Source organism: Gouania willdenowi, chromosome 8 (genome assembly GCF_900634775.1).
Source record: "Gouania willdenowi chromosome 8, fGouWil2.1, whole genome shotgun sequence".
In the NCBI taxonomy this organism is placed as follows: Eukaryota; Metazoa; Chordata; class Actinopteri; order Blenniiformes; family Gobiesocidae; genus Gouania; species Gouania willdenowi.
This window is the reverse complement of record NC_041051.1, coordinates 5,198,974-5,224,632: the sequence shown is the minus strand read 5'-3', so window position 1 is coordinate 5,224,632 and position 25,659 is coordinate 5,198,974. Positions and strand designations below refer to the sequence as shown.

The window sequence follows — 25,659 nt, the reverse complement described above, 5'->3', positions numbered from 1 at the left end:
ATGGGTTTCTTACAAAAGTATTTAAAATACAGTAAGTAAACACTGCAGGTGTGTTTTTAATGAGGGAATGACATTGTAACGTGATATAAATCTCAAAAAAGTCGATTTTACATACTACCCCCTTGAAGAATTGTATTTTTCAAATTAATTTGGGAAAACTGTAATGAAAAATGTTCTCTGCATATAGTGAAAGACACCAGTAAAATCCACAGGAAGGTTCGCATATGATGTCATCTTTAAAGGTTTGAGCTGTAATTTTCCATCTGCAGTTTCACTTTTCAGAGTTTCCATAAATTACTTTATCTTCCTTTCCCGTCTGATTAGATTTCATGGCACTTTATAGAATAGCTGCCCTGACAGGTTTTTCCTGTGTCAGCACAGTATCTCATCATGTTGGGGGGAAAAGGACCCTGCAGACGTAAATCCAATGGGAACATCCATCCATCCATCTTCTCCCGCTTAGCCGTTTCCGGGTCGCGGGGGCAGCATCCTCAGTAGGGAGGCCCAGACTTCCCTCTCCCCGGCCACTTCCTCCAGCTCTTCCGGGGGGACCCCGAGACGTTCCCAGGCCAGCCGAGAGACATAGTCTCTCCAGCGTGTCCTGGGTCTTCCCCGGGGCCTCCTTCCGGAGGGACGTGCCCTGAACGCCTCACTAGGGAGGCGTTCAGGGGGCATCCTAATTAGGTGCCCGAGCCACCTCATCTGGCTCTTCTCGGAGCAGCGACTCTACTTTGAGCCCCTCCCGAATGAGTGAGCTTCTCACCCTATCTCTAAGGGAGAGCCCAGCCACCCTACGGCGGAAACTCATTTCGGCCGCTTGTACCCGTGATCTTGTTCTTTCGGTCATGACCCAAAGTTCATGACCATAGGTGAGGGTTGGAATGTAGACCGACCTGTAAATAGAGAGCTTCGCTTTTTGGCTCCCTTTTTACAATGACGGACCGGTGCAGACTCCGCATCACTGCAGATGCCGCACCAATCCGCCTGTCGATCTCTCGCTCCATCCTTCCCTCACTCGTGAACAAGACCCCGAGGTACTTGAACTCCTTTACCTGGGGCAGAACCTCATCTCCAACCCTGAGAAGGCACTCCACCTTTTTCCGGTTGAGAACCATGGACTCGGATTTGGAGGTGCTGATTCTCATTCCGGCCGCTTCACACTCGGCTGCGAACCGATCCAGTGAGAGTTGAAGGTCACGGTATGTTGGAGCCAACAGGACCACATCATCTGCAAAAAGCAGTGATGCAATACTGAGGCCCCCAAACCGGACCCCCTCAACGCCCTGACTGCGCCTAGAAATTCTGTCCATAAAAGTTATGAACAGAATCGGTGACAAAGGGCAGCCCTGGCGGAGTCCAACCCTCACCGGAAACAATTTCGACTTACTGCCGGCAATGCGGACCAGACTCTGACTCCGGTCATACAGGGACTGAACAGCTCCTATCAGGAGGTTCGGTACCCCATACTCCCGGAGGACCCCCCACAGGAATCCCAGAGGGACACGGTCAAATGCCTTTTCCAGGTCCACAAAACACATGTGGACTGGTTGGGCAAATTCCCATGACCCCTCAAGGACCCTGCTGAGGGTGTAGAGCTGGTCCACAGTTCCACGGCCAGGACAAAAACCACATTGCTCCTCCTGAATCCGAGGTTGAGGAGTGTGATCCCTCTATATTTGGAACACACCCTCCGGTCCCCCTTCTTAAAAATGGGGACCACCACCCCGGTCTGCCAATCCAGAGGCACTGCCCCCGATGTCCACGCGATGTTGCAGAGTCGTGTCAGCCATGACAGCCCCACAACATCCAGGGCCTTGAGGAACTCCTGGCGGATCTCATCCACCCCCGGAGCCCTGCCACCGAGGAGCTTTTTAACCACCTCTGCAACCTCAGCCCCAGAGATAGGAGTGCCCACTCTCGGGTCCCTGGGCCCTGCTTCCTGATTGGAAGGCATGTTGGTGGGATTGAGGAGGTCTTCGAAGTATTCCCCCCACCGATCCACAACGTCTCGAGTCGAGGTCAGCAGCGCACCATCCACACCATACATAGTGTTGACGGTGCACTGCTTCCCCCTCCTGAGACGCCGGATAGTGGTCCAGAATCTCTTCGAAGCCGTCTGGAAGTCGTTCTCCATGGCCTCACCAAACTCCTCCCATGTCCGGGCTTTTGCCTCGGCGACCGCCGTGGCTGCACTTCGCTTGGCCCGTCAGTACCTGTCTGCTGCCTCCGGAGTCCCACAGGCCAAAAAGGCAAGGTAGGACTCCTTCTTCAGCTTGACGGCATCCCTCACCCCCGGTGTCCACCAACGGGTTCGGGTATTGCCGCCACGACAGGCACCGACTACCTTGCGGCCACAGCACCGATCAGCCGCCTCAGCAACAGAGGCACATGGGAACATAAGCCTGTTTAAACAGAAATGCTGGGTCTTTTCTACAGCTCTTCATGCTGTCACCACATTTGTCATTCTGAATCATTGTAAAAAAAAATCTCATGCACATGCTTTTTTTTTTTCAAAGGACAAATAAACACATAAAAGAAGCATCATAGCTGTCAACATGCTGTCACTGTGTGGCCTGAAAACGGCAAATCTCTTTCAAGGCTTTAGATTGTAGAGATGTAAACCAGCTACCTTGGGATAAACTATCCATTTTTAAGTCATGTATTACAGTTTTTTTGGATTGCTTCCACACTAAAATTAAAAGTAGTACACTATTAGCAAAACCTTACACTCAAGAAGCAAAACATCAGCTCATATTTGCACCACTATAAGCACATTGTCAACCTCACACTTGTTGCAAAACTCTACACACAGTGATTTGCAAAACATTAAACACACTTAACATACATTACACACAAAAATATATCATGAAGTCACTTCCTTGCAATATCAAAGCACTGACTGTCAAATTCCCACACCGTCCAACCAATTGGTTCATCACAGTCATCAGGTGTGCAAACACTCGTTTGCTTAATTGTAGACACACCAATCAGGTGTGTAAGCCCTATAAAAAGCAGCAGGTGAGTTCATTAGTCTTCAATCACAATGGAAAGAGTCAGAGAAAGAGTAAGACGAGGACGAGGACGAGGATGAGGAGGAGGAGGAGGAGGAGGAGGAGGAGGAGGAGGAGGCGGAGAAGAAGGAGAAGTTGGAGAAGAAGGAGAAGGAGAAGAAGAAGAAGAAGAAGAAGAAGAAGAAGAAGAAGAAAGAGGTCATGCTGGAAGTAGAGGAAGAGGAAGACTAGAAGGTTCTCAAAGAGGCCCAAATCTGACAAATGAGATCCGCGCAACACTGGTTGACCATGTTGTCAACCACGGCCTGACTCTGAGGGAGGCTGGACTGCGAGTACAGCCAAATCTAAGCCGATATACAGTGGCAAGTGTGATAACATTTCGACTGGAAAATAGGTATTGTAAAAATATCATCAAATCAAAAACATCTGCACGGTTTAAGTAAGTGCTTACAGTACTGTAATCTATGCACTATCGGCACTTCTGTTACCTTTTCCTGTGAAATTACTTGTATTGTATACTGTTCTTTTTTTTTTTTTCTACATAGGATTGAGGGTCGAGAACGACAAAGGGGAAGGCCTCCCATGTTCACAGAACAGCAAGAGAGGGAGATAGTAAACATGGTTTTGGCCAACAATGCAATAACACTCCATCAGCTCCAAGCTAACATTGTCAATAACCACGCCATATTCAACAATGTCCATCAGGTCTTGACATCAACACTGGCACACATCCTAAAAAAGAACCATATTCAAATGAAGCAAGTTTATCGAGTGCCTTTCGAGCGCAATTCTGAAATTCTATGCAGAGGTATGTATTCACTTTAGCAGTGTGATCATCCATACTGGAAGGTATATGACCTCCGTTTCCAGGCTGAGGTACCCCTCATCCAATCCATGGAGGAGGCCTGTGACCAGATGGAGGTAGCAGCAATGCAAGGGTGGATTCGTCATTCAAGACGTTTCTTTCCAAGGTGTCTTGCTAATGACGACATTGCCTGCGATGTATATTACAGTTTTTCTCAATTGCTAAGACACATTTGTTTAAACCTGCTCTCCTTTTCTCTAAACTGTGAACACAAAACACAATTTCCAAGCTACATTCACAAAACAGTTCAATCTGTGCTCAAAACTGAACTGTGTTGTCAAATCATGCCCCAAGTCAATCAGAATTAAAAACACTACTGAACAGTCACTAAACACTATGTAGAAAAATAGAAAACACAATGCTCAGGACATGAAACTGGAGAAATAAATGTTTAATCACTGTAGGCTAAATGCATGTTGCAAAACAAAAAACCTGTGCATAGCACTTGTACAAAAGGAGAAAACAGAAATCTTATGCATTTACACGTATCTTATGCGTTTGCCACTTCTGTACAGTAAGCCCATGTAAAAAAGTACAAAAATATACAAATAAGTGCATTACTCAGCCACAGCATCATGTCTCCGTACTGGGTCAGGCCACAGGACTTCATCCACATCACAGGCCACATTTTGTCTTGCCAGGCAACGGGGGAAAAAACCCCTGGCATGCCGTATCCAGGCTTGGCATGCCTCCACACCTATGTCACCACAGGCAAGTCCCATGGCTTGCAGGAGATTTACCCTGGTGTAAGGTTGGCGTTCATTTACCTTCCACCGCCATGAGGAGAAGAATTCCTCAATGGTAAATGGTAAATGGACTTGATTTTATATAGCACTTTATCACCACACTGAAGCAGTCTCAAAGCGCTTTACATATCAGCTCATTCACCCAATCACTCTCACATTCACACACCAGTGGGACAGGACTGCCATGCAAGGCGCTAGTCGACCACTGGGAGCAACTTAGGGTTCAGTGTCTTGCCCAAGGACACTTCGACACATAGTCAGGTACTGGGATCGAATCCCCAACCTCTCGATCAGAAGACGACCCACTACCACCTGAGCCATGGTCGCCCAATGGGGTCAATGGGGTTTAGGAAAGGGGAGTACGGTGGAAGGCAAAGATTGATAAAACCTTGGTTCATATTGAACCACTCTCTAACCTGGAGGGCTCTGTGAAAACTCACATTGTCCCAAACAACAACATAGATGGGATGCTCCTCCTGCTGCCCTAACAGAGCATCTCGCATGTGATTGAGGAAAATGAGAAGCTGGTGAGTGTTGTAGGGCCCCAGGTTGGCATGACGGTGGACAACCCCATGATTGCTGATGGCAGCACATAATGTGACATTGCCACCACGCTGCCCAGGAACACAAACAATGGCCCGATGGCCAATCACATTACGGCCTCTCCTTCTCCTTTTGGTGAGATTAAACCCAGCTTCATCCATGTAGATGTATTCATGGGGTCTTTCATTGCATCCAGTTGAAAAACCCTCTGTAGAAATAGATATAGTTTTGTAAGTGATACGGAAAAAGTGATTTAGGCCACTACAGTAAATCACTACTTGGAGTAATCAACATTGAACATGTCTGGATATATGCCAACCTGTACATACTGGAATCTTTGCTCTTTGACTCTGTCTGAGTTGCGATCAAATGGCACTCTGTACAGCTGTTTCATGCGCATAACCCTTCTGTTGCGCTTGAGGACACGATCAACAGTAGAGAAGCTGACACTGTTGATACCCTCAAAATTTACATGGTCCTCAATGATCTTCTGCTGAATTTCACTCAGTTTAATGGCATTGTTCTCATGGACCATATCAACAATTAGGGTCTCTTGGTGTGGGGAGAACATACCTGTCCTCCCACCCCCATGTGGCAGTCTTTCAATTCTACAAGAAGAGAACATGGAGTTACAACAAATATATATGGAATACTAGGCCTACAAACAGTTAGACCAACCCTCCATTACAATACTACAGTACATTGGTACAGTGATGTACTGAAGCATATGTACTTACAGTATACTGTGGTACAGTATATAGAGCTGGTAAGTCCCGCCCATCCGTAAAACCCCACTGGAAAGTGAAAAACCGTCAATGCAAGTGAATGTGAGAAATAATTCTCACATTCACTTGCATTGACGTTTTTCAATCTAGAGGTCCAGTGGGGTTTTACGGATGGACTTACCAGCTCTATAGTATGTCATATAGTAATTGCTGTCAACATTTACATACTGTATTATAATGTCAAAAAAAAAAAGGTAATTACCTGTTCTCGTCTCTAAATCTTCGGATTATGGTGGACACAGTGAATCTACTGATGTTTGGTTGTACCCTTTGTCCAGCCTCCCTCATGCTCATACCATGGACAAGAACATGGTCAATCACAGTAGCTCTGAGTTCATCAGATATTACTGTTCTTTGTCTTCGCTGACCACCTCGCCCTCCTCTCACACGAACTCTTCCTCTCAGATTTCTATCCATTGTAGGGCCTCACAAACCAGTGCTCTTCCCTTACATCATTAACCAAAAGTGTGATCAGTTTTGAGTTGTTGTGTTCAAGTGGTGACACCTGTGCTTTAATTGTGTTTGACTTTTGTCACCTGTGCTCACCATTATGCAGCACGGGTGCATCACAATGAAAATGTGTTGGCAAGTTGTGTCTAAACAGGTGAAAAGTGTTTATGGTTTTGCCAAAAGAGTGATTGTTTCAATCAGTGGGTTCAGGCAACTGAGCATTTGGTTCAGACAATAGGGTTTAGTGTTTTAGCAATTGAAAAAAACTGTAAATTCTCTGGCCAGATCCAGCTAGACAAAGAGATGTCTAGTTTTTTTTGTCACATTTTGTTTCAGTATTATGAATCTCCATGTCAACATTTTGGGCAACATTGGTCTTGTGTAGTGTTTGGTGAATTTACATGATATTTGTACTTTGTTGATAGTAGCCTACTCTCTTCATAGAGAAGTAGAAGTGCTAAAAGTGTTTTAGGTAAATCACAGCAGAGTGTAACTCGTGCAAACAGAGTACAGTAATGTGAAACGTGTATGTTTCATATGGTAACAAAGTGTGGTTTTTAAAAAGAAGTGCATTGTTTTTACAAGAGTGTTTAATTATGCAAAGGATCTGTAGTGTTTTGCTAATTGTGTGTAGTGTTTTGAAAACACGGGCCCTGTTTTGAAAATCGTGCTTAAGCAATCCAAAAAAACTGTAAATAGTGGGCTCGACGTGAGAATCTGTGGAAGACCCATTTAGACTTCTGTACAGTTTCAATTGTTTACTTTAAAGTCTAGATGTCCAATTATATCTTTTTTGATGTGTGCTCAATCCAGCCTATTCATGAATAAATCAGCAAAGATTAATGTGACAGTGTGCTAACCCTCAGTGAAGGTATGATAGACATTAGGTAGAACATTGAGAACTAAATTATCTGTTTATGTAACTTTACAAATTGAGTGCATTTTATTTACACTTTGGAATAATGAGATCCGAAGTACTAGAATATTGTATTGTGTGGTGGTCGTGGTTAAGTATGCTGTTCAGGTGTTCTAATAACCGTTGAACGTTAGTCAAGTGTCAGTTAGGACATGTGTTGCCCAGCAACAGCCTTTTTATCCCTTCCAGTTGTGGACCTATTTGTTTTGGCAGAGTCAAATAAAAGATTAAATAAATAAATCCTAATCTGTTGTTGCTTTTTACTGTTAAGTGTTAACTAACAAAATGTGTTTGTAAAACTGTTGTATAAAAGCAGTATCACACTCGGTCGTGCTCTGGTGTGATTTTGATTTATTCTCAGATACTGGCCTCACCCTAGTTTGGGGGGGAAAAAATGAAGATTTGGAAAAATGTATTTATTATTATTATTTTGTTGATTTAATTCAAAAAAATAATTTTAAGCTGATACTGTGATACGGTTATTTATTTACTTGCCGTTCACGTGACCGTTCACTGTAAGAGCACAGCGCATCCCCCCACGGAACCAAACGGTAGTTTGCCCTATGCTCCTTTAAATGGAAAAATATTAACAATTCATTCTCCTCAGATGAGGCCAAGGACTCATCTCTGAAGCTCTCTAGTGGCTTATAGGGCCTGATGCAATTTAATTGTCTGCATATAGCCAGAAAGTGGTTCTATTAAATGTTCACCTATTTGTCCTTTTTTAATATATTTTCAGGACGGTTAGAGTGTGCAAAGGTAACACGAGTTTTGGGTTCACCCTTCGAGGTCACGCTCCAGTGTGGATTGACTCGGTGGTCCCAGGTGAGTAAAAAAGTTTAGATTTGGATATTTAAGGTAAAAAAACTCTTTGGGAATTCTTTTTTTAAATTTTTTAGACACTTTTTTATTCTTTAGAATATTTTTCTTTTTTTTCTGGTCTGCAGGAAGTCCAGCAGACAGGGCAGGTTTACAACCAGGAGACCGAATCCTCTTTCTCAACGGACTGGATATGAGGTGTTCTCAGTAATATATGTTTTATTATGAATAATAGTAAAAGCTAAAAGAAAAAAGTATGTGCGATGCTTCATGCTTATAATTTTGGCTGTTCTTTGCTCAGTGTTGCTGAATGATTTAAAAGTATGTTTTATTCTTCAACTTTTTATGAAATGGCAGTGTTTTTAAAATAATAATAATTTTTGTAGCATTACAAAATACTGATTAGGACTGACAACATGCAGTTTTTGCTTAATAAATTTAGCTTTAACTGTTTTTGTCTAGTTTTTGTCAACTAAATATGATTTTGTCAATTAAAACTAAACTAGCATTTTCGTGTTTTTGAAATATTCAAACAATATTCAAGTGATTTAACAGAATGAACTAAAGGTAAATCAGAATCAGAAATGTTTTAATGGCCAAGCACAGTTTTTAGGACAGTACAAGGAATTTGACACGGGCCCTGTTTTAAAAAAAACAAAGAAAACAAAGGACAAAGAAACAAGCCAGCAATAATAATAATAATAATGACAAATATAAAGGATGAAGGATAAATAAAGGATAGATAGAGAATAAAGGGTAAATATATATATATATATATATATATATATATATATATATATATATATATATATATATATATATATATATATATATATATATACAGTGCAGCAGGTAATGTCTTCAATGTCTTCATGGAGGTGGTGATCGGCGGGTGGGGGGGTTCAGTGGGTGACTGGGGCTGTGTTCATGTGGATGGTGACAGAGGGAAACCTCTGAAGGGAGGCATTGAAACAGTTTATGACCGGGGTGGGAGGGGTCGGCCACAATCTTTCCTGCATGCCTCAGAATCCTGGAGGCGTACAGGTCCTGGAGGGAGGGCAGATTGCAGCTGATGACCTTCTCTGCTGAGTGGATGATACACTGCAGTCTGGCCTTGTCCTTGGCCATAGCTGCAGCGTACCAGATGGTGATGGAGGAGCAGAGGATGTACTGGATGATGGAGCTGTAGAAGTTCACCATCATCTTTGTTGGCAGACTGAACTTCTTCAGCTGCCGCAGGAAGTACATCCTCTGCTGAGATTTTTTGATGAGGGAGCTGATGTTCAGTTCCCACTTGAGGTCCTGGGTGATGATGGTCCCCAGGAAGCAGAAGTACTCCACAGAGCTCACTGTAGAGTCTCCCAGGGTGCGGGGGGTGAGGGGGGCTGGGTTCTTCCTGAAGTCTGCTATCATCTCCACTGTCTTTAAAGTGTTGAGCTCCAGTTTGTTCTGGCTGCACCAGGACACCAGCCGGTCTGTCTCCCACCTGTAGTCAGACTCGTCTCCATCAGAGATCAGACCGATGATGGTCGTGTCGTCTGCAAACTTCAGGAGTTTGACCGACTGGTGAGAGGAGGTGCAGCTGTTGGTGTACAGGGAGAAGAGCAGAGGAGAAATAACACAGCCCTGAGGAGAACCAGTGCTGATGGTCCGGGGAGCAGAGATGGTTTTTCCCAGCTTCACGTGCTGCTTCCTGTCAGACAGGAAGTCTGTGATCCACCTGCAGGTGGAGTCTGGCACGTTCAGCTGGGAAAGCTTGTCCTGAAGGAGAGCTGGGATTATAGTGTTGAAAGCAGAGCTGAAGTCCACAAACAGGGTCCTGGCGTAGGAGCCTGGGGAGTCCAGGTGCTGGAGGATGAAGTGGAGAGCCAGGTTTACAGCATCGTCTACAGACCTGTTGGATCTGTAGGCGAACTGCAGGGGGTCCAGGTGGGGGTCCTTGATGTCCTTGATGTGTGAGAGCATGAGGCGTTCAAAGGACTTCATGACCACAGATGCCAGAGCGATGGGTCTGTAGTCATTAAGTCCTGTGATCCTCAGCTTTTTAGGGACAGGAACAATGGTGGAGGCCTTAAAACAGGTGCAGTGCATGTCTCCAGTGAGGTGTTAAAAATGTCTGTGAACACTGGAGACAGCTGATCAGCACAGTGCTTCAAGGTAGAAGGAGAGACAGAGTCCGGTCCACAAGCCTTACGGGGGTTCTGTCTCCTGAAGTCTATTTACATCTCTCTTTGTGATGGAGAAAGGTGTCTCTGTGGGAGGGGGGAGGAGGGGGGGAGATAGGGGAGAGAGCCTCTGTAAGCAGCTGTGGTGAGACTATAGCTTTGATGTTGGGGGATGAAGGTGTTGGAGTGAGGCTGGTCAGAGGTGTGAGGGGGGATGGAGTCAGGTCTGTCCCATTGTCTGTCGAATCTACAATAGAAGTTATTCAGACTGTTGGCCAGGCAGAGGTCGTTTGCAGCAGCAGGGGCTCTGGGCTTGTAGTTTGTTATTTGCCTGAGCCCTCTCCAGACAGAAGCAGCTTGTTATAGTTAATTCTACGTTTCTAGTATTTAGCTCATCGTTAAAGGAAAGCAGCAGTATCATCTGTTCATATCAGCAAAAAACACCAGCCTCTCATAAAACCACATTAGCATTAGCATTGTTAGTATCATGTCCAAAACATCCTGGTTAAACTCAGTCTTTGAGAGCATTTGAACCATTTAACCTTTGCCCTCTCTGTATCTAGGACATCCTCCCATGAGAAGGTTGTGTCCATGTTACAAGGAAGTGGTGCCATGCCTACATTGGTTGTGGAGGAAGGTCCGCCCACTTTCACCTTGGCAGAGCCGGACGTTGCTGTTGATCCTCGAGAACGTTCCCACTCTCCTGTGTTCAGTTCCTTGCAGTGGGTGGCAGAGATCCTTCCTCCCAGTATCAGAGTCCAGGGACGCACCTTTGGCCAGCAGCTGGAACATCTGTTGACTATCCAGGAGAGGTACATCATCTGCAAGGCTTTGGAGAGCTTCTTCCAGCACAGGTAAGCAGAAGGAAAATAAAGTGGGAGAATGTAAATTGATGTTGTTTTCCCATGACTTCTATTTGTGTTTTTCTGAATTAAAAACAGGAATGTTGATACTCTAATCGTGGATGTTTTCCCGGTGCTGGACACGCCTGCCAAACAGGTGATCTGGCAGTTTGTTTACCAGCTGCTGACGTATGAAGAGCAGGAACACTGCCAGAGCAAGATTTCTCGTTTTCTGGGATTGAAAGCATCAGGTGTGAGATAAAAACAGAAAAATAATATAAATACAATTGCCCATTATACACTTTGTGCAAACTTCAGGCTGTTTTGTTCTGTGGGATTCAGGTCCACCTCCTCCACCTCTGCCTCCCCCTGAGCCTGAATCTACCCTTGAGCCCCATCGTCGTAGCAGCTCCATGAGGGTGACAGGGAACACGTACAGGAGCAGTGTGAGGGGATGCAGCTCTGACGACCTTGTCATTGGAACACACCTGGGCATGGGTACTGAACTGTGTTTACAATGCTTATCCTATTCAGCTGTTCAGGGGCTCCATGAGTGTCAATATTATGGGGTGCCAAATGTAAAAACTTGGTCACTGTGTCATAGCCGACATATTTTAAACATTTAACTCACTTTCCTCACATTTGAGACAAATTCATGTAAAACAGCATGTTCTGTTGTTAAAAATGTGTAAACAGTAAAAATAAATCTAAATGTAAAAGTCAAACATACATGTTAAATGTAAATATGAATGCTAAATCTAAATGTTAAATCTCCATGTTAATTTTTTTTTCTTTATTTTTTGTCCCAAACCTCACGACAGAATCAACATCAAAACAATAAAAACAAAACATTGAATACATACTGTATGTTCTAATAATTATACAACGAAAAACAAACAAGAAATAGATTTAACACAAATTGTACATATGTATCCTTCAGTTTAAGAAGGGGCAGGACCAACTCTCAGCAAAAAGTAGTCAACTCATGTCCTAAATCTAAATGGTAAATGTAAATTTCAATGTTAAATAGTTTGCCAATTGTAAAGCTAAATGTTTAGAAATTATGCAAAGTGGGCAAGTCAGCACCTGTCGATCCCGAGGCCCCGCCCACACTCCACACTCCACACACCCCTGACTCCAAGGTCTTCTGCATCCTCTGTGTCTTCATCACTGGTAAAGTGAGTTGACATACAGCATGCTGCTACTCTCAGATCATCTATGTCTCAGCTGACGTGCAGCTTGTACACTAGTCATTATTGCTTTTTTAAGTTAGTCAGTTTGGAGCGATCCCACCATGTCTCACTCTTTCCCTCTTCTCACTCACTGAGCTGCAGTCAATGGTGGGAGGAGATTTATTGTTTAGATTTAACATTTATATTTAGATTTAATGGTAACACTTTAATTGAAGTTTGATACATAAAGCTGACATTACACTGTCATTATTATGACATGACACCTGTCATTAGCATGAATAAGTGAATAAGGTGTCATGAAGGCTGTCATTAAGTGTCGTTTGGTTTCCCGAACCCTAACCTTAACTCCAGGGGTGGAAAGAGTACAGAAAAATCTACTCAAGTAAAAGTAAAAAGTAGCTCACTTAAAATGTACTCAGAGTAAACATTATTTAGTTACTTTTTACATGTATACAAATCAAACTAGGTTCTTTATTATTATTATTATTATTATTATTATTATTATTAAAGAACACCATTTCAAAATAAAGTGCATGAGAACAAGACATGGTGTGGCTAACCTGGATAAATAAAATAAATGTCAATTCGATGAGGTAAGTGCTTGTGTCAACCAGTGTTTGACAGTAACTAGTACTGCAACGCAATATATTTCTAAAGAAATAATGCCATTACCGAACAATATGGTGTGTTTGTCCATTACTTTGATAGCTGCAGTGTACTTCCTGTTTACAGTGGCGCTACATATTTTCGCGGGATGCCATGCCAACCACGGTAAAACAGTAGAAGAAGAAGCATTGTCAGCGTGTTTCTGTTTACATCACGTGCGGCAATCATGACGAGCCAAGGACGAGTCTCTCAGAGTGGAAATACGTGCATAATTTTTGTCTCCAAAAGATGCATCAGTGAAGCTAAGCTAACGCTGCGGCTGGATTTTAACGGACTGTGACTGTTATCCAGGGACAGATCAGCCAAACTATTGCATGGAATGTTGTTGTAAATAAGAAGTCTGTCACTACTGATGAGTCACTGCTAACCGCATCTCATTAGCCTGATATGTTTAGCATTGTGTAGCTGAGAAAAATGCTGTGAATTAGTTTTTCCACATTTATTTTCATAAGCATTTTCAACAGCAGAATGTGCACCTGGAATATGCACAGCTTACTTTACATTACTGCGCGAAGGCTGAAAAATTACTGTTTTAATTTTGGAGCAGCTATTTTGTGCTTTATATGCACATCATTTATGGTTGTTTTATAGCAGTTGATCAACAGTGGATTATTATATTATTACAGCACTAATATGAAGCTGTATGGACACAAATGACCCAAAATAAATAATATATTCTTTAATTCTAAGTAACTCAAAAGTTACTTTTTCCAATAACGCATTACTTTTTGGTGTAAGTAATCAAAATAGTAACTGAGTTACTTTGTGAATGAAGTAACTAGTAACGGTAACTAGTTACTTTTTTCAGTAACTAGCACACTGGTGTTAACACATCCAATGTGTCAGAGCATCCAATAAATCACCTTTGAAAGCAAGTAATGCGTACAGTATGTTATATAAAGTCTATAAAACATTCAAGGTGGAATGAGCCGAAGGAGGAAAATTATACTGACTCCCCAGGGTGACGTGCGCGCACGTGCCTACAAATACAGTTCAATAATAATAATAATAATTGTAATTAAAATCACATGATTATTGCGCAAAACTGCTGATCAATTGGCTACAACATCTGTAGCTGAAAGGCGCACACAATGCTTAAAGACGCACAGTGGCTTATCTGGCACTGCTGGAAGATGAGGCGCACGGGAGACCAGCGTTGGCGCCAGGCAGTATTAAATGGGGGGGCATTAAGAAAACTTCGGGGGGCACAAAAACGCTTCGCTCTGAGTCGCACACAACCCCCTACCCACCAAAATCTGAGGTCTGCTGCTTTTGATGATTTCAGACGGCTGATTCTCAAGTTTCCTGCTCTGCATCCAAATTTAGCACTCTTGCTTTGTTGCATTACCCTAACCTTTCATTACCCTAACCCAGGGGCATTTCTAGACCCCCTGGGGGCCCTAGGCAAGAAGGATTATGGGGCCTCCCGGCCCCAGAATGATGATGAATGAAGTCCAGGACGATGGATCAGTAAATAATGAACATATAAAATAAATAACATAGCTATCTAAACTAAATGCGAATTTTACACACAATATATACAGTAAATGTCAGAAAAACAAACACAACAGGAATGTGCAAAATTTTAAGTATGGAAAATGCTACCAGGTAAAAAACAACAAAAAAACAAGGAATTGAAGTGGAACGTAAGAGTACACTAACCATTTGTCATTGTCATTTTGTCATTTTCTTTGGTGAATCTCCGAGGTGGGTTTTCTGAATTTTGGGGGAAGTCCATGTCTATTATTTGGAGTGATTCTTTTCTCACAATTTGACACTGAGCATTGTCATAGATAGCTTTTGGCCACAGCGCAGGATCATCTGATATTATTTGATTTGCTATTATTTGAGGACCTTCTGTTCTGGTGATGTGGTGTCATGGGGGTGGTGAGGAGGTGGTGATGGAATGCTGTGCTGCCATGCTGCTGCTGCATGAAGGTGCCATCATGTCCTACTCTTCTTCTTCAAGACCCTCCTCATGATCTGAGGTTGATATTGCTCGAAAGAAATAAGTATAAGAAGCAATTGTTTAAAATAAATATTTGTGTGGTCATATTAAATCAGATAGCTCCCATGATATATTTTAAACTTTAAAATGTATTTTAAAAAGTTAAACTAAATAAGTTCCTACTTACATTTCACTTTGCTGCTGCTGCTGATGTTGTGGTGGTGGTGGTCCAAAAAACTTTAACAAAACACCTCGAGGAAGGAAAAAGAAAAGAGCACAATGTATTTGTTTGGCTTGCATAAAGTTAAGAAATGTGCATGCTACACTAATATTAAACATTTGAGATATGTATGGAATAATTAATGGACATTAATTTGCAGTAACAACTTTAATGCTTCATGTTAACATTTTACTGAATGTAACTATTAGGCTATAGCAGAAAATGTATGGATATATTATATTACTATATTATCTTTCAATTCTAAATACAAACTAACCACAGTCTAGACTAAACTGACAGCAGGATTGATGCTGGTATCAGTTTTACCATTTGACAACAAATATTTTATTTTGGGATAAAATATCATTGGCAGCAAAGGACCAACTTATTGTGTGTTTATGAATGTACAGTATGCACACAGCCATTGATAACAAGACTTATGATGTGTAAGCAAAGCTGGACTTCTTCTTAACATAAAGCTGATTAAATTGGTGTAAAATAAGAATAAATATGTGCTCTAAATTTGTCATAACACAGAAGTTTGTTGTTAACCACATTGTCAAATTTGAATGATTAATATATACATAAACACACTTTATGAATGTGTTTAGAAGTAAATGGCTGAATTCACTTTACACAGACTTAAATGTGCACTTAACCTTTCTGGTGCTGGGTGGATGACTGGGAGTTTGGAACAAAGTGACTGGGACTAACTGGGACTAACTTTTTTATAATGTAACACACACAGTTTACACATTCTCACTTACCACTATCACGTTTTTTTTATTTTCATCCTCTTCTTGTTTTTTTCTTCTTTTCATGAGCCCTGAGGGATATGTCCGCTTCATTTTATTGGTGTGTGTTTAATAACATCAGTATGTTGATGCAGGGATCGGTAGCAGTGGGGCCCCATTAGGGAGGTTCCCGACGTATCACTGTAATGTGTCCGGTGGGTTTCAAGTTGTGTCACTGATATCTGCCGTCTGTCGGGGCCCCCTACTAGCAACTAACCAGTGACTACTCAGAAAGGGCCCCGTGCAGGGGATTTTTAATGCGCTGTTGTTGCAGCGTCTCAATGCAGTTACATTATTATGTCATTGAAATTGACTGATGTCAGCCGTCCCTCGGGGCCCCCTTCAGCTCGTGGCCCTAGACAATTGGCTGTGTTGCCTACCCCGTTGCAACGCCCCTGCCCTAACCCTTTGTTAGCCAACTTTAATGTTGAAATTGTTATTTTCCCAACTAAAATCTGCAGCCAACTTGAGATCAAACTGATCTGTTTTTGGCCCCTGAACTAAATGAGTTCCACACCCCTTATCTAACAGCAACCATTTATTGCTCCATGAGCTATATTTTTATCAATATGTCTAATGTGTTTGCTCACTCAGGCCTCCGAGCAGATTCTGCTCTGGACACAGGGATGAGGCTGGCTCCTGGAGAGAGACAGTCTGGAGATGGCACCTCACTCCCTGAGACTCCAAACAACCTTACCAATGTACATCCACCGGCCTGTATACTTTAAAAAAAATAACACCACATTTACTGTGCATTAGGATTTCTTGTTCTTATGTGTGTGCTTTGAAAGCTTTCAGCTGTGTACGCTGAACTGGAGAACATGTATTCAGCCAAGAGGTCAAAGTCTCTGAAGAGTCGACCCCCTCCTACCCCTGACAGTTTACTGGACCTGGAAGCTGCCTCCTGCACGGGGTCTCCAACAATTTTCGCTGACTCAGGTCGTGGCATTATAGCAGCAGGAATCTGTCTCTATGTAACTGAACCATTTAAACAGGGTGTTCAGCAGTGATTTTGTTTTATTTTGGTTTTGAGACCCATTGAATCTTCTTCTTCTTCCTGTCTTAGTGAGCCATAAAGGCATCTCTTCTCTCACAACTTGGCAATCCCCCCTCCCCAGTCCCTCTTCAACCCACTTCTACCCATCTGGGCTGATAAGCCAAACCAGTGTGGAGTCTAACCCGTACATTAGTCTGGACAGTCCACCTGCTTCCCCACTTGAACCTCCAGACTTCCCTTCCAGCCCGCCTCCACTCTACCTCAGCAAACGCCGTTACACCTTCTCCCAACCTCCTCGGTCAGAGGACACGGACCGCTTCCTGGATGCCCTGAGCGAGCAGCTGGGACAGAGAGTGGCGCTAGTGGATGACTTCTTGACTCCTGATAATGATTATGAAGAGGTAAACAAACACATACAGTACCTGTAATTATACAATAAAAATATCAAGTCATTTAGATTCAATTCTATTTATTTAAAAAAACTTTATTCATCCCCAACGGGCAATTCAAAGGCAACATAAAGAAACAATATACTAAAGCTACAATTTTTTTTGTTGCACAATTAATGTTGGGCAACTTGCAGGAGATTGATTGAGCTTGGAGCTGTTCCCCAAAGTCCGTGTCAGTCGAAGGCGATAATGCCCCAAATGGTGGAGGCTGACCACCGATAAAGACCACAAAGAAGATGATCATCCAGGCAGCCCCTTGCGTAGTCGGCAATTGAGGTAGCAACGCGTCCCATTGACTTTGTATATAATCTGGTCGCGCAAACATTTCATGATGCTTCCGGTGTGAACACAGCATTACAGCTTTTCCTTAAAGCTGTGGCAAAACAATGGTGAATGTTTATTATGAGGCCGACATGGAAAGATCAGAATCCAGCCAAAATTCAGAAAGGTATCACATATCAATCTTTATCAATCAATCTTTATTTGTATAGCGCCAAATCATAACCAATGGTTTCTCAAGGCACTTTACAGTAGAGCAGTCTTAAGGACGGACTCTTCATTTTATGGATACACACATATGCATATATACGTATATACACATACATATGTATCCCACACCCAACATGAATTCATCATGGCGGCAAGGAAAACCTTCTGTTAAGCAGCAGGAACCTTGTGTGGATCCCATTCCTATGATGAACAGCCATCCACGTTATGCTGTGTTGGGTGTGTGCAGAGAAAAGGGTGGAGACAGAGCCGCTGAGCCTCTGTAACTCCACACTGAGGATCCCACGGACCTGCAAGACAAAAGCCAGAAGGAGTACAGGAGCAAACACACAAGGGAAGAAGCAGACATAGAGGGAGTGTTTGAAAGAGGAATGGGACCCTCTCCGGTCCCTCTCTAACCTAAATGACCTCTCTCTTAGCGCCCTCTCCAACCTCTCTCCAACCGAGCATGCCAGACCCCCCGCCCCCGGCAGTCTATGCCTATTGCATCTTAATTATGAGCTATGAGCTGGTTCCTAACTAAAAGCTTTATCAAAGAGGAATGTTTTGAGCCTAACCTTAAAGGTAGAGAGGGTGTCTGCCCCCCGAACCGTGGTTGGTAGATGGTTCCAGAGAAGTGGGGCCTGATAACTGAAAGCTCTTCCTCCTATACTACTTTTAGAGACGAATGGAACAACGAGTAGTCCAGCATTTTGAGAGCGTAGTGTTCTGGGGGGATTGTATGGCACTACAAGCTCCTTGAGATAGACTGGTGCCTGTCCATTTAGGGCTTTATAAGTGAGAAGAAGAATCTTGAATTCTATTCTATATTTTATGGGAAGCCAATGCAGAGAGGCTAATACAGGAGTAATGTGATCTCTTCTCCTAGTTTTAGTCAGTACACGTGCTGCAGCATTTTGAACCAGCTGAAGTGTCTTAAGCGACTTGCTCGGGCAGCCTGCTAGAAGAGAATTACAATAATCCAGTCTAGAGGTAACAAAAGCATGGACTAGTTTTTCGGCGTCGCCCTGAGACAGGATAGATCTGATTTTAGCAATGTTACGGAGATGAAAGAAGGCAGTTCTTGAAGTTTGTTTTATGTGAGAGTTGAAGGATAAGTCCTGATCAAATAGAACCCCAAGGTTTCTAACAGTTGTGCTTTGTGCCAGAGTAATGCCATCTAGGGCAGTTAGGCTAGCATAGGTTTCTCTAAGGTTTCGCGGGCCCAGTACAATGACCTCAGTCTTGTCTGAGTTGAGAAGAAGAAAATTTTGGTCCATCCAGGCCCTAATGTCCTTTAGACAGGCCTCAAGTTTAGATAGCTGATTTGTCTCACCTGGCTTCATTGATACATACAGTTGGGTATCATCAGCATAGCAGTGGAAGTTAACAGAGTATTTTCTCATAACATTACCAAGGGGGATCATATAGATACAGAAGAGGATTGGACCTAGCACAGAGCCCTGAGGAACCCCGTAGCTTACTTTAGTGTACACAGAAGACTTATTATTCACGTGTACAAACTGGTACCTATCAGATAGGTAGGACTTAAACCAGTTTAGGGCAGTCCCTGTGATTCCAAGTAATTTCTCTAATCTCTCTAGTAGCATATAGTGATCTATAGTGTCAAAAGCTGCACTAAGATCTAATAAAACCAGCACTGAGAGTCGTCCTTCATCTGAAGCCCAGAGTAGATCATTAGTTACTTTAACTAAAGCAGTCTCTGTGCTGTGTTGAGCTCTAAAGCCTGACTGGAAGTCCTCGAACAGGCTGTTGTTTTGAAGAAATTCACAGAGCTGAGCTGCCACAACTTTCTCAAGAATCTTTGAAATAAAAGGAAGATTAGATATAGGCCTGTAGTTTGCTAAAGTGCTGGAATCAAGAGTAGGTTTTTTGAGAAGGGGTTTGATTACAGCTACTTTAAAGGACTGTGGCACGTAGCCTATTGATAGGGATATATTTATTGTCTCCAACAAAGATGGGCAGACCAGGGGAACAACTTCTTTAAACAGCTTAGTTGGGATCGGATCTGAAAGGCAGGTCGATGGTTTGGAGGATGAAATAATAGAGTTAAGTTCCTGAAGTCCTATATGTGTGAAACAGTTTAGGTTAGGCCTATTTACATTTAATGGTACAGCAGGCCCAGGTGAAGGCAGGGAGTGGCTAATTTTATCTCTAATCTTGTGAATTTTATCGTTAAAAAATGTCATAAAGTCCTCACAGCTGAGGGCTAGAGGAATCATGGGCTCAATAGAGCTCTGACTTTGTGTTAGCCTGGCTACAGTGCTGAAAAGGTACCTCGGATTATTTTTATTTTCTTCATATATCACATTGAAAACCACAAACAAGCAAAAACAAAAATGGTGTCAAGCAAAATACTGTCCTACTTGTCTGGTGAAGAAACACAAAAAATGGTTGTAAGAATGAAGTAAAAAACACTTCTATATATTTGTCTACAGGACGCCACATCCCACAGTGCAATGCACCAAACTTTTCCAACAACGTCAATAAACCAAGTCTTTGCAGTGGACATCAAAACAAACTTTGATTGGCAATTTCAACCGTTTATCTTAACGTAACAACTTCAGATTTATTGATCTATGAGGCCTACACTATGTCTTTATCTAATATCTGATAAAATATCATCCAGAGCATCTTTAAAATTGTATTTATTGGTCAGATATTTGTCTACCCAAGCAGGCTAAGGAAATAGTTGCTGTTTTTTCCATCTTTTATTTGGCGTTTAATAGTTGAGGAAAGATACAATATTTCAGTGTGTTAACTCACTTTCACAATAAAACACTGCATTATGGGCAAAGCATAACTCGATCATGAAGAATTAAATATCATCCCTGTATTACTGTCCAAAATTGGTTGATTTTTAAGACACAAAGACATGAAGTTGAGTTTTCAGTGGATTTCCGGAAGGCAATCAGTTAATTTACTTGGGGCCCTATTCTCTGCTTTGGACTTAAGTGTTTTTTTACGCGCCTGCAGTTACACGCTTCTCTCCTGCACGTATTTTCTGGTCCAGGCTCCTGACATGCCCACCACGTGTAAATTAACCAAAAGCACGAAGTTTGTCAATGAAGGCGGTCTGAAGCAAAGGAGGCGGACAGGGCCATGATGTCATTTTTTGGGGGCTGTCTAGAAATCAAGGAACATGGAGTTTTCCCAACGCTTGTAAATGTCATTAAAATCCATGAAAATGATAAAGCGCACTTTTAATTTGAAACGCCTTCGTTGATAAACAATGTAACTGGTTGATTTGATAAGATTACTGCAGGGTGAAGATCGGACACATTTTTCTGTCTGAGCCACAGTTAAAATCTCTCTTTTTCCCATCATATTTAACCAGATTAACATTTGTTTTTGTGGAAAGCCTGTTTTTTTTTTTCTTTTAACTTCTTACATTCCTGCATTCAGAAATGATCAGCATTTGTATTGTTATCAAACTGTGGCTTTACACTGTCCACAGTATTAAAACAGTTGAACATCAGTCTGACATTTGTCAGAATTTCATTTAAAGAGCAGCAGCAGCCGATGCGCTCACCGTGGCACACACACATCAGCTCTGCAAAGCACCCCCTTCCAGGGCAAGGAGTGGACGGCATGGCTAAAATATAATGAAATATAACACACTTCGAGACGTCTAGAACTGGTAAATGTGAACATATTAAAAATGCTGATGGTCAATCCCTTGGCGTGCTCCCACCCCCCCGTGATAGCGTGACAATGTCACTTTGGATAGATTCTTTCCGAGAGTCTCTTCTGCAATATTATGAGTCTGTGTAGTTTCAGTTGTAACTAAGTCCATACTTCTAGTGCAATATAATGTTTCAACTTATCGGGGCGCTGCATTTATTCCAGGTTCAGAAGCGTGTAAGAGGAAAAGAACTTAAGCAGACGGGAAATGTGCGCAAGGCCAGATTTGAATGGGAATGCCCACATTTCAGGGCTGCTCCACCCACAGTGCGTAACTGGGATGGGGGCGCGCAGTGACTGACTTAAGTATAGGGGGAGAATAGCACGCAGCCAAAAACAGCGCCACTGCACGGCTTTTTTTACTTACTCGCGTGGGAGATTATAGCCTTCGATGTTTACCATTACGTCTACATCTGTGGGTCCTTGGTTGAGTAGACCACCTCTCTATAGACTCAACCTTTTCACTTTTAAAATTTTTGTAGATCACAAAAAGTTTAGTACATTGTTCACAAAAAAGAAATCTACCCATTGATCTCTAAAAACTTCCTCCCCCCCTTTATACACTAATGAATGATACTAGGTTACTTCCCTGAAGTGGTGCAATAATTCCCTCTTGTATCCTGATGTGAGGCACGTCTCCAAATGTGAAGTGGGACAGAACCTTATGACCCACATACACACAGAATGAGAGCAGGGCATACAGCACTGCCCTAATTTAATGAGAAGCTTAGAAAACAAGTTAGATGTAAAATGAATACATTATTAAGGTTTCTTTTATCTGCATATTCTCTTAAATGGGTGTGATAAAGAATATCATCAACTTGTTTCCCTAATTACTTTTTCACTGCATCTCTAAGGGATTTTTCCATTAAAGTAGATGCACTTAAGTATAATGTGCATGGATTTGATAACTTTGTATGAGCAACTGCTTTAACCATGTATGACTTTTCATCATAAAATACAGATCCATCAATATGGACCAAAAACCATTTTATGCTTTACTCACTCGAAATGTCACTATAGTTTTAAAGTACATTGAAGAATGCAATCAGTATCCTGCATCTCCAGTATGTCAAAAAACAATACAAAGTAGCAGAGGCTGCCAAAATATGAGGCACTGTTAGGTGTGAAATCATTTATTTAATACAGGGATGTCATGTTAATGCGTTTCAACTCAGAGTCTTCATCAGGACTACTACCTCTGCTACTTTGTTTTGTTTTTTGACATACTTTCCTTTCTTTAAACAACTTTATTGTCCACCTGAGAAGCTCCTTACATGGGTGTCTTGAACACAGAACCCCACTCACCGCTTACCCACCCCCTGCTCATAGTTTTAAAATACTTTGATGTGATTCCAGGAGGTCGTGCAGATGGATTTCCCAGATGAGGAAGACGAGGATAATGAAAACGAGTTGGGAGTGGACGAGGAAGATAACGGAGGATTTGTGGCTCCCGAGCTGAGCAGCCCGAGTGACGTCCAAAGCAGCACAGAGGAAGAAAATGCCTCATCTCTCACCTATTCCTCCTCCTCTGACCACATTCCTCCGCCCCCCATGAGCCCTCCTCCACCTCCTCCTGTGCAGTTCCATGACCTACCCCCCCCTCCTCCTCCAGCTATTGTGCAGGCTCAGCCTCAGCACCATAAGCAGCAGCAGCAGCAGTGTAGCATCAGTCCAGAAAACTCACCAAAGGCTTATGTACCCATTCGCCGCAAATCCGGCCCACCGCCACCACCTCCTCCCCGCAGCAATCCACCACCAAAACGCCATTCCTTACACAAAGTTCTCAATTCAAGAGAAGAGCTACAGATTGAGGCCACCCTCAAGGAGCTGAAGGCCTTCCAAGAACAACAAGCCTATGAGGAACACCAAGCGTATGAAGAGAAAAAGGCCTTTGAGGAGCAACAACAGGCCTACAAAGAGAAACTTCTCAAAGAGAGAGAAGCGTACGAAGAGCAGAGGGCGTTTGAAGAGGAACAAACGTACCATGGATCTCAGGCTTATCAAGAAAGACAAGCCTATGAACGTCACATCTACCAGGAACAAAAAGCTTATGAACAACGTCAAGCCCTTCAGGAACAGTGGGCACTGGAAGAGTTGCAAGCATATCAGGAGCAAAAAGCATACGAGGAGCAGAAGGATTATAAGGAACACCAAGCGTACGAGGAGCAACAAATGAATCAGATCTACCAAAGCCACCAATCCATGCCAACTCAGGCTACACAGAAACCCCACTCACCTCTGCAGATCCAACAGATACACCAGTCCCTACCCCCGCTACCATCACCAGACTCCATCCACTCCCACCCTAACCATCCTCTTTATGCCATGCATCAACCACAGCAGCAACAGGCCCACCAGAGTCATCATCACCATTGTTGGCGTATGTCTCGATCGGCTCCTCCCCCTCACCACCCTTCACCCCAAACAGTCCAGCAAGGCCATCAGGGTGCGCACAGAGAGGGAATCTACCAAAGTCATCAAGGAAGGAGATCCCAGCCACACCACAGTTCTGTGGAAATGCTTCACCCGATCTACCAAACCCCAGAACACCATTCCTCCACCGAGATGCTTCATCAGCAGCAACCATCTCAGATCCACCAAGCCTCCGCAGAGATGCTTCAGGATAGGCAGCAAGTTAATCCACATTATTCATCATCACAACTGTTGCACAAAATGCACAAGTCCAAAGTTTTGCAGTCGTCATCAGAGAACCAGCATCTAGCTCACCAAACGCAACCCCATCATTCCTCAAATGAACTCCTACACAAAGCTCAGCAGCTGCATCAAGGTCAACCTAATCATTCCTCTACTGAGCTAATTAATCTCATGCACAAGTCCCAGGCCCACCACTCTTCAACAGAACTCCTTCATCAAGTTCATTCGATGCACCAAACCAAGCCTCATCACTCCTCCACGGAGCACCTGCATCAATCCCAGCAGGAGCCCGCATCACTTCCAGTCCAGCTAAACCGGGACAGCCACTTCCATCTGAGCAGAAAGAGTCTGAAAGGTCACTACCAAGTGGATTGTCAAGACCAGGTTTACCAAACCCGAAACCCCCAAGCTACCAGACCCTCTCCCCAGAGACCCCACTCCACCCAGCAGATTCACCACTCTAGCACCGCTCAGATCCATCACATCCAACACATGACCCCCCAGCCCCCTCCTCAGGACTACCAGCACCAGATTCATGTCATCCACCCTCCCCAGCAGCAACACAGGCCTCAACCTCTTCTCTCCACCTTCCAGCCCCTCCAACCTCACTCTTTCCAGCCTTTCTCTCAGCACCAACTGTCCCAGCATCAAGTCCAGTCCTCGGGTCAGACTACTCGTCCACAGTCACAGCCCTCCCATCATCTGCTGCAGTCCCAGCACCAACAGCAACCCCACTCCCATCTCAAACCACAACACAACCAGGGTCAGCCACAGTCGCTCCCGCACTCCTTATCTGACCCCACTGAGCATCTCGAGCCACCCCCACCTACACCCCTGCCTCCACCTTGCTCTCCTCCACCCTTGCCAAGACCCAGTCTGTGCAGAATGGACTCCCACCACATGAGTGTCAAGAAGCTACGCTGGGAGCAGGTGGAGAACTCTGAGGGGACAATATGGGGTCAGGTTAGTTAATGGAAAAATGATCACAAAGTTCATCTTAAACTTCATCAAAAATTAAATCATAAAACACTTATTTTTTTGTCTATGGGAGCTGGGAGCAAACTCTGATCATGACAAACTGCATGACATGGTGAAGTATCTGGATCTGGAGCTGCACTTTGGGACACAGAAGACTTCTGGTGAGTCCAACTGAATGCATAATGTTTAAAAATCTCACAATACTTAAATACTTCCTTTTGGGTCTAAAGGCTCAAACAAACTCCGGCGGATTCCGCGCACAATGAACTCTGCGTCTCAGAGCTTACATACTTTGGTGCACCTTTGCGTAGTAGTTTCGATTAAAATCCTACATGTCCCATGATTCTTTGCAAGTCATTGTGCTCCTGGGACGTGTTTTAAAGGTGTTGGTACTTTCGTAGCTCGTCTCTCTCCTCTAAGCTT

The 25,659-nt window shown here is 43.2% G+C and overlaps 1 protein-coding gene across 4 annotated transcripts in view; it reads left to right on the top strand.

The window, feature by feature from the left end:
• The window catches only part of grid2ipa (glutamate receptor, ionotropic, delta 2 (Grid2) interacting protein, a), an 87,000-nt gene that overhangs the window by 52,101 nt on the left and 9,240 nt on the right, over positions 1 to 25,659 (top strand). For 3 of the 4 annotated variants that reach the window (XM_028454301.1, XM_028454304.1, XM_028454303.1), the window contains 10 exons: positions 8,056 to 8,141; positions 8,264 to 8,333; positions 10,864 to 11,154; positions 11,242 to 11,393; positions 11,485 to 11,640; positions 16,558 to 16,664; positions 16,755 to 16,905; positions 17,030 to 17,361; positions 22,960 to 25,221; positions 25,310 to 25,397. In XM_028454301.1, coding sequence (XP_028310102.1) covers positions 8,056 to 8,141; positions 8,264 to 8,333; positions 10,864 to 11,154; positions 11,242 to 11,393; positions 11,485 to 11,640; positions 16,558 to 16,664; positions 16,755 to 16,905; positions 17,030 to 17,361; positions 22,960 to 25,221; positions 25,310 to 25,397 — 3,695 coding nt within the window. The remainder of the gene's footprint in view (positions 1 to 8,055; positions 8,142 to 8,263; positions 8,334 to 10,863; positions 11,155 to 11,241; positions 11,394 to 11,484; positions 11,641 to 16,557; positions 16,665 to 16,754; positions 16,906 to 17,029; positions 17,362 to 22,959; positions 25,222 to 25,309; positions 25,398 to 25,659) is intronic. The other variant, XM_028454302.1, reaches the window with a different exon arrangement.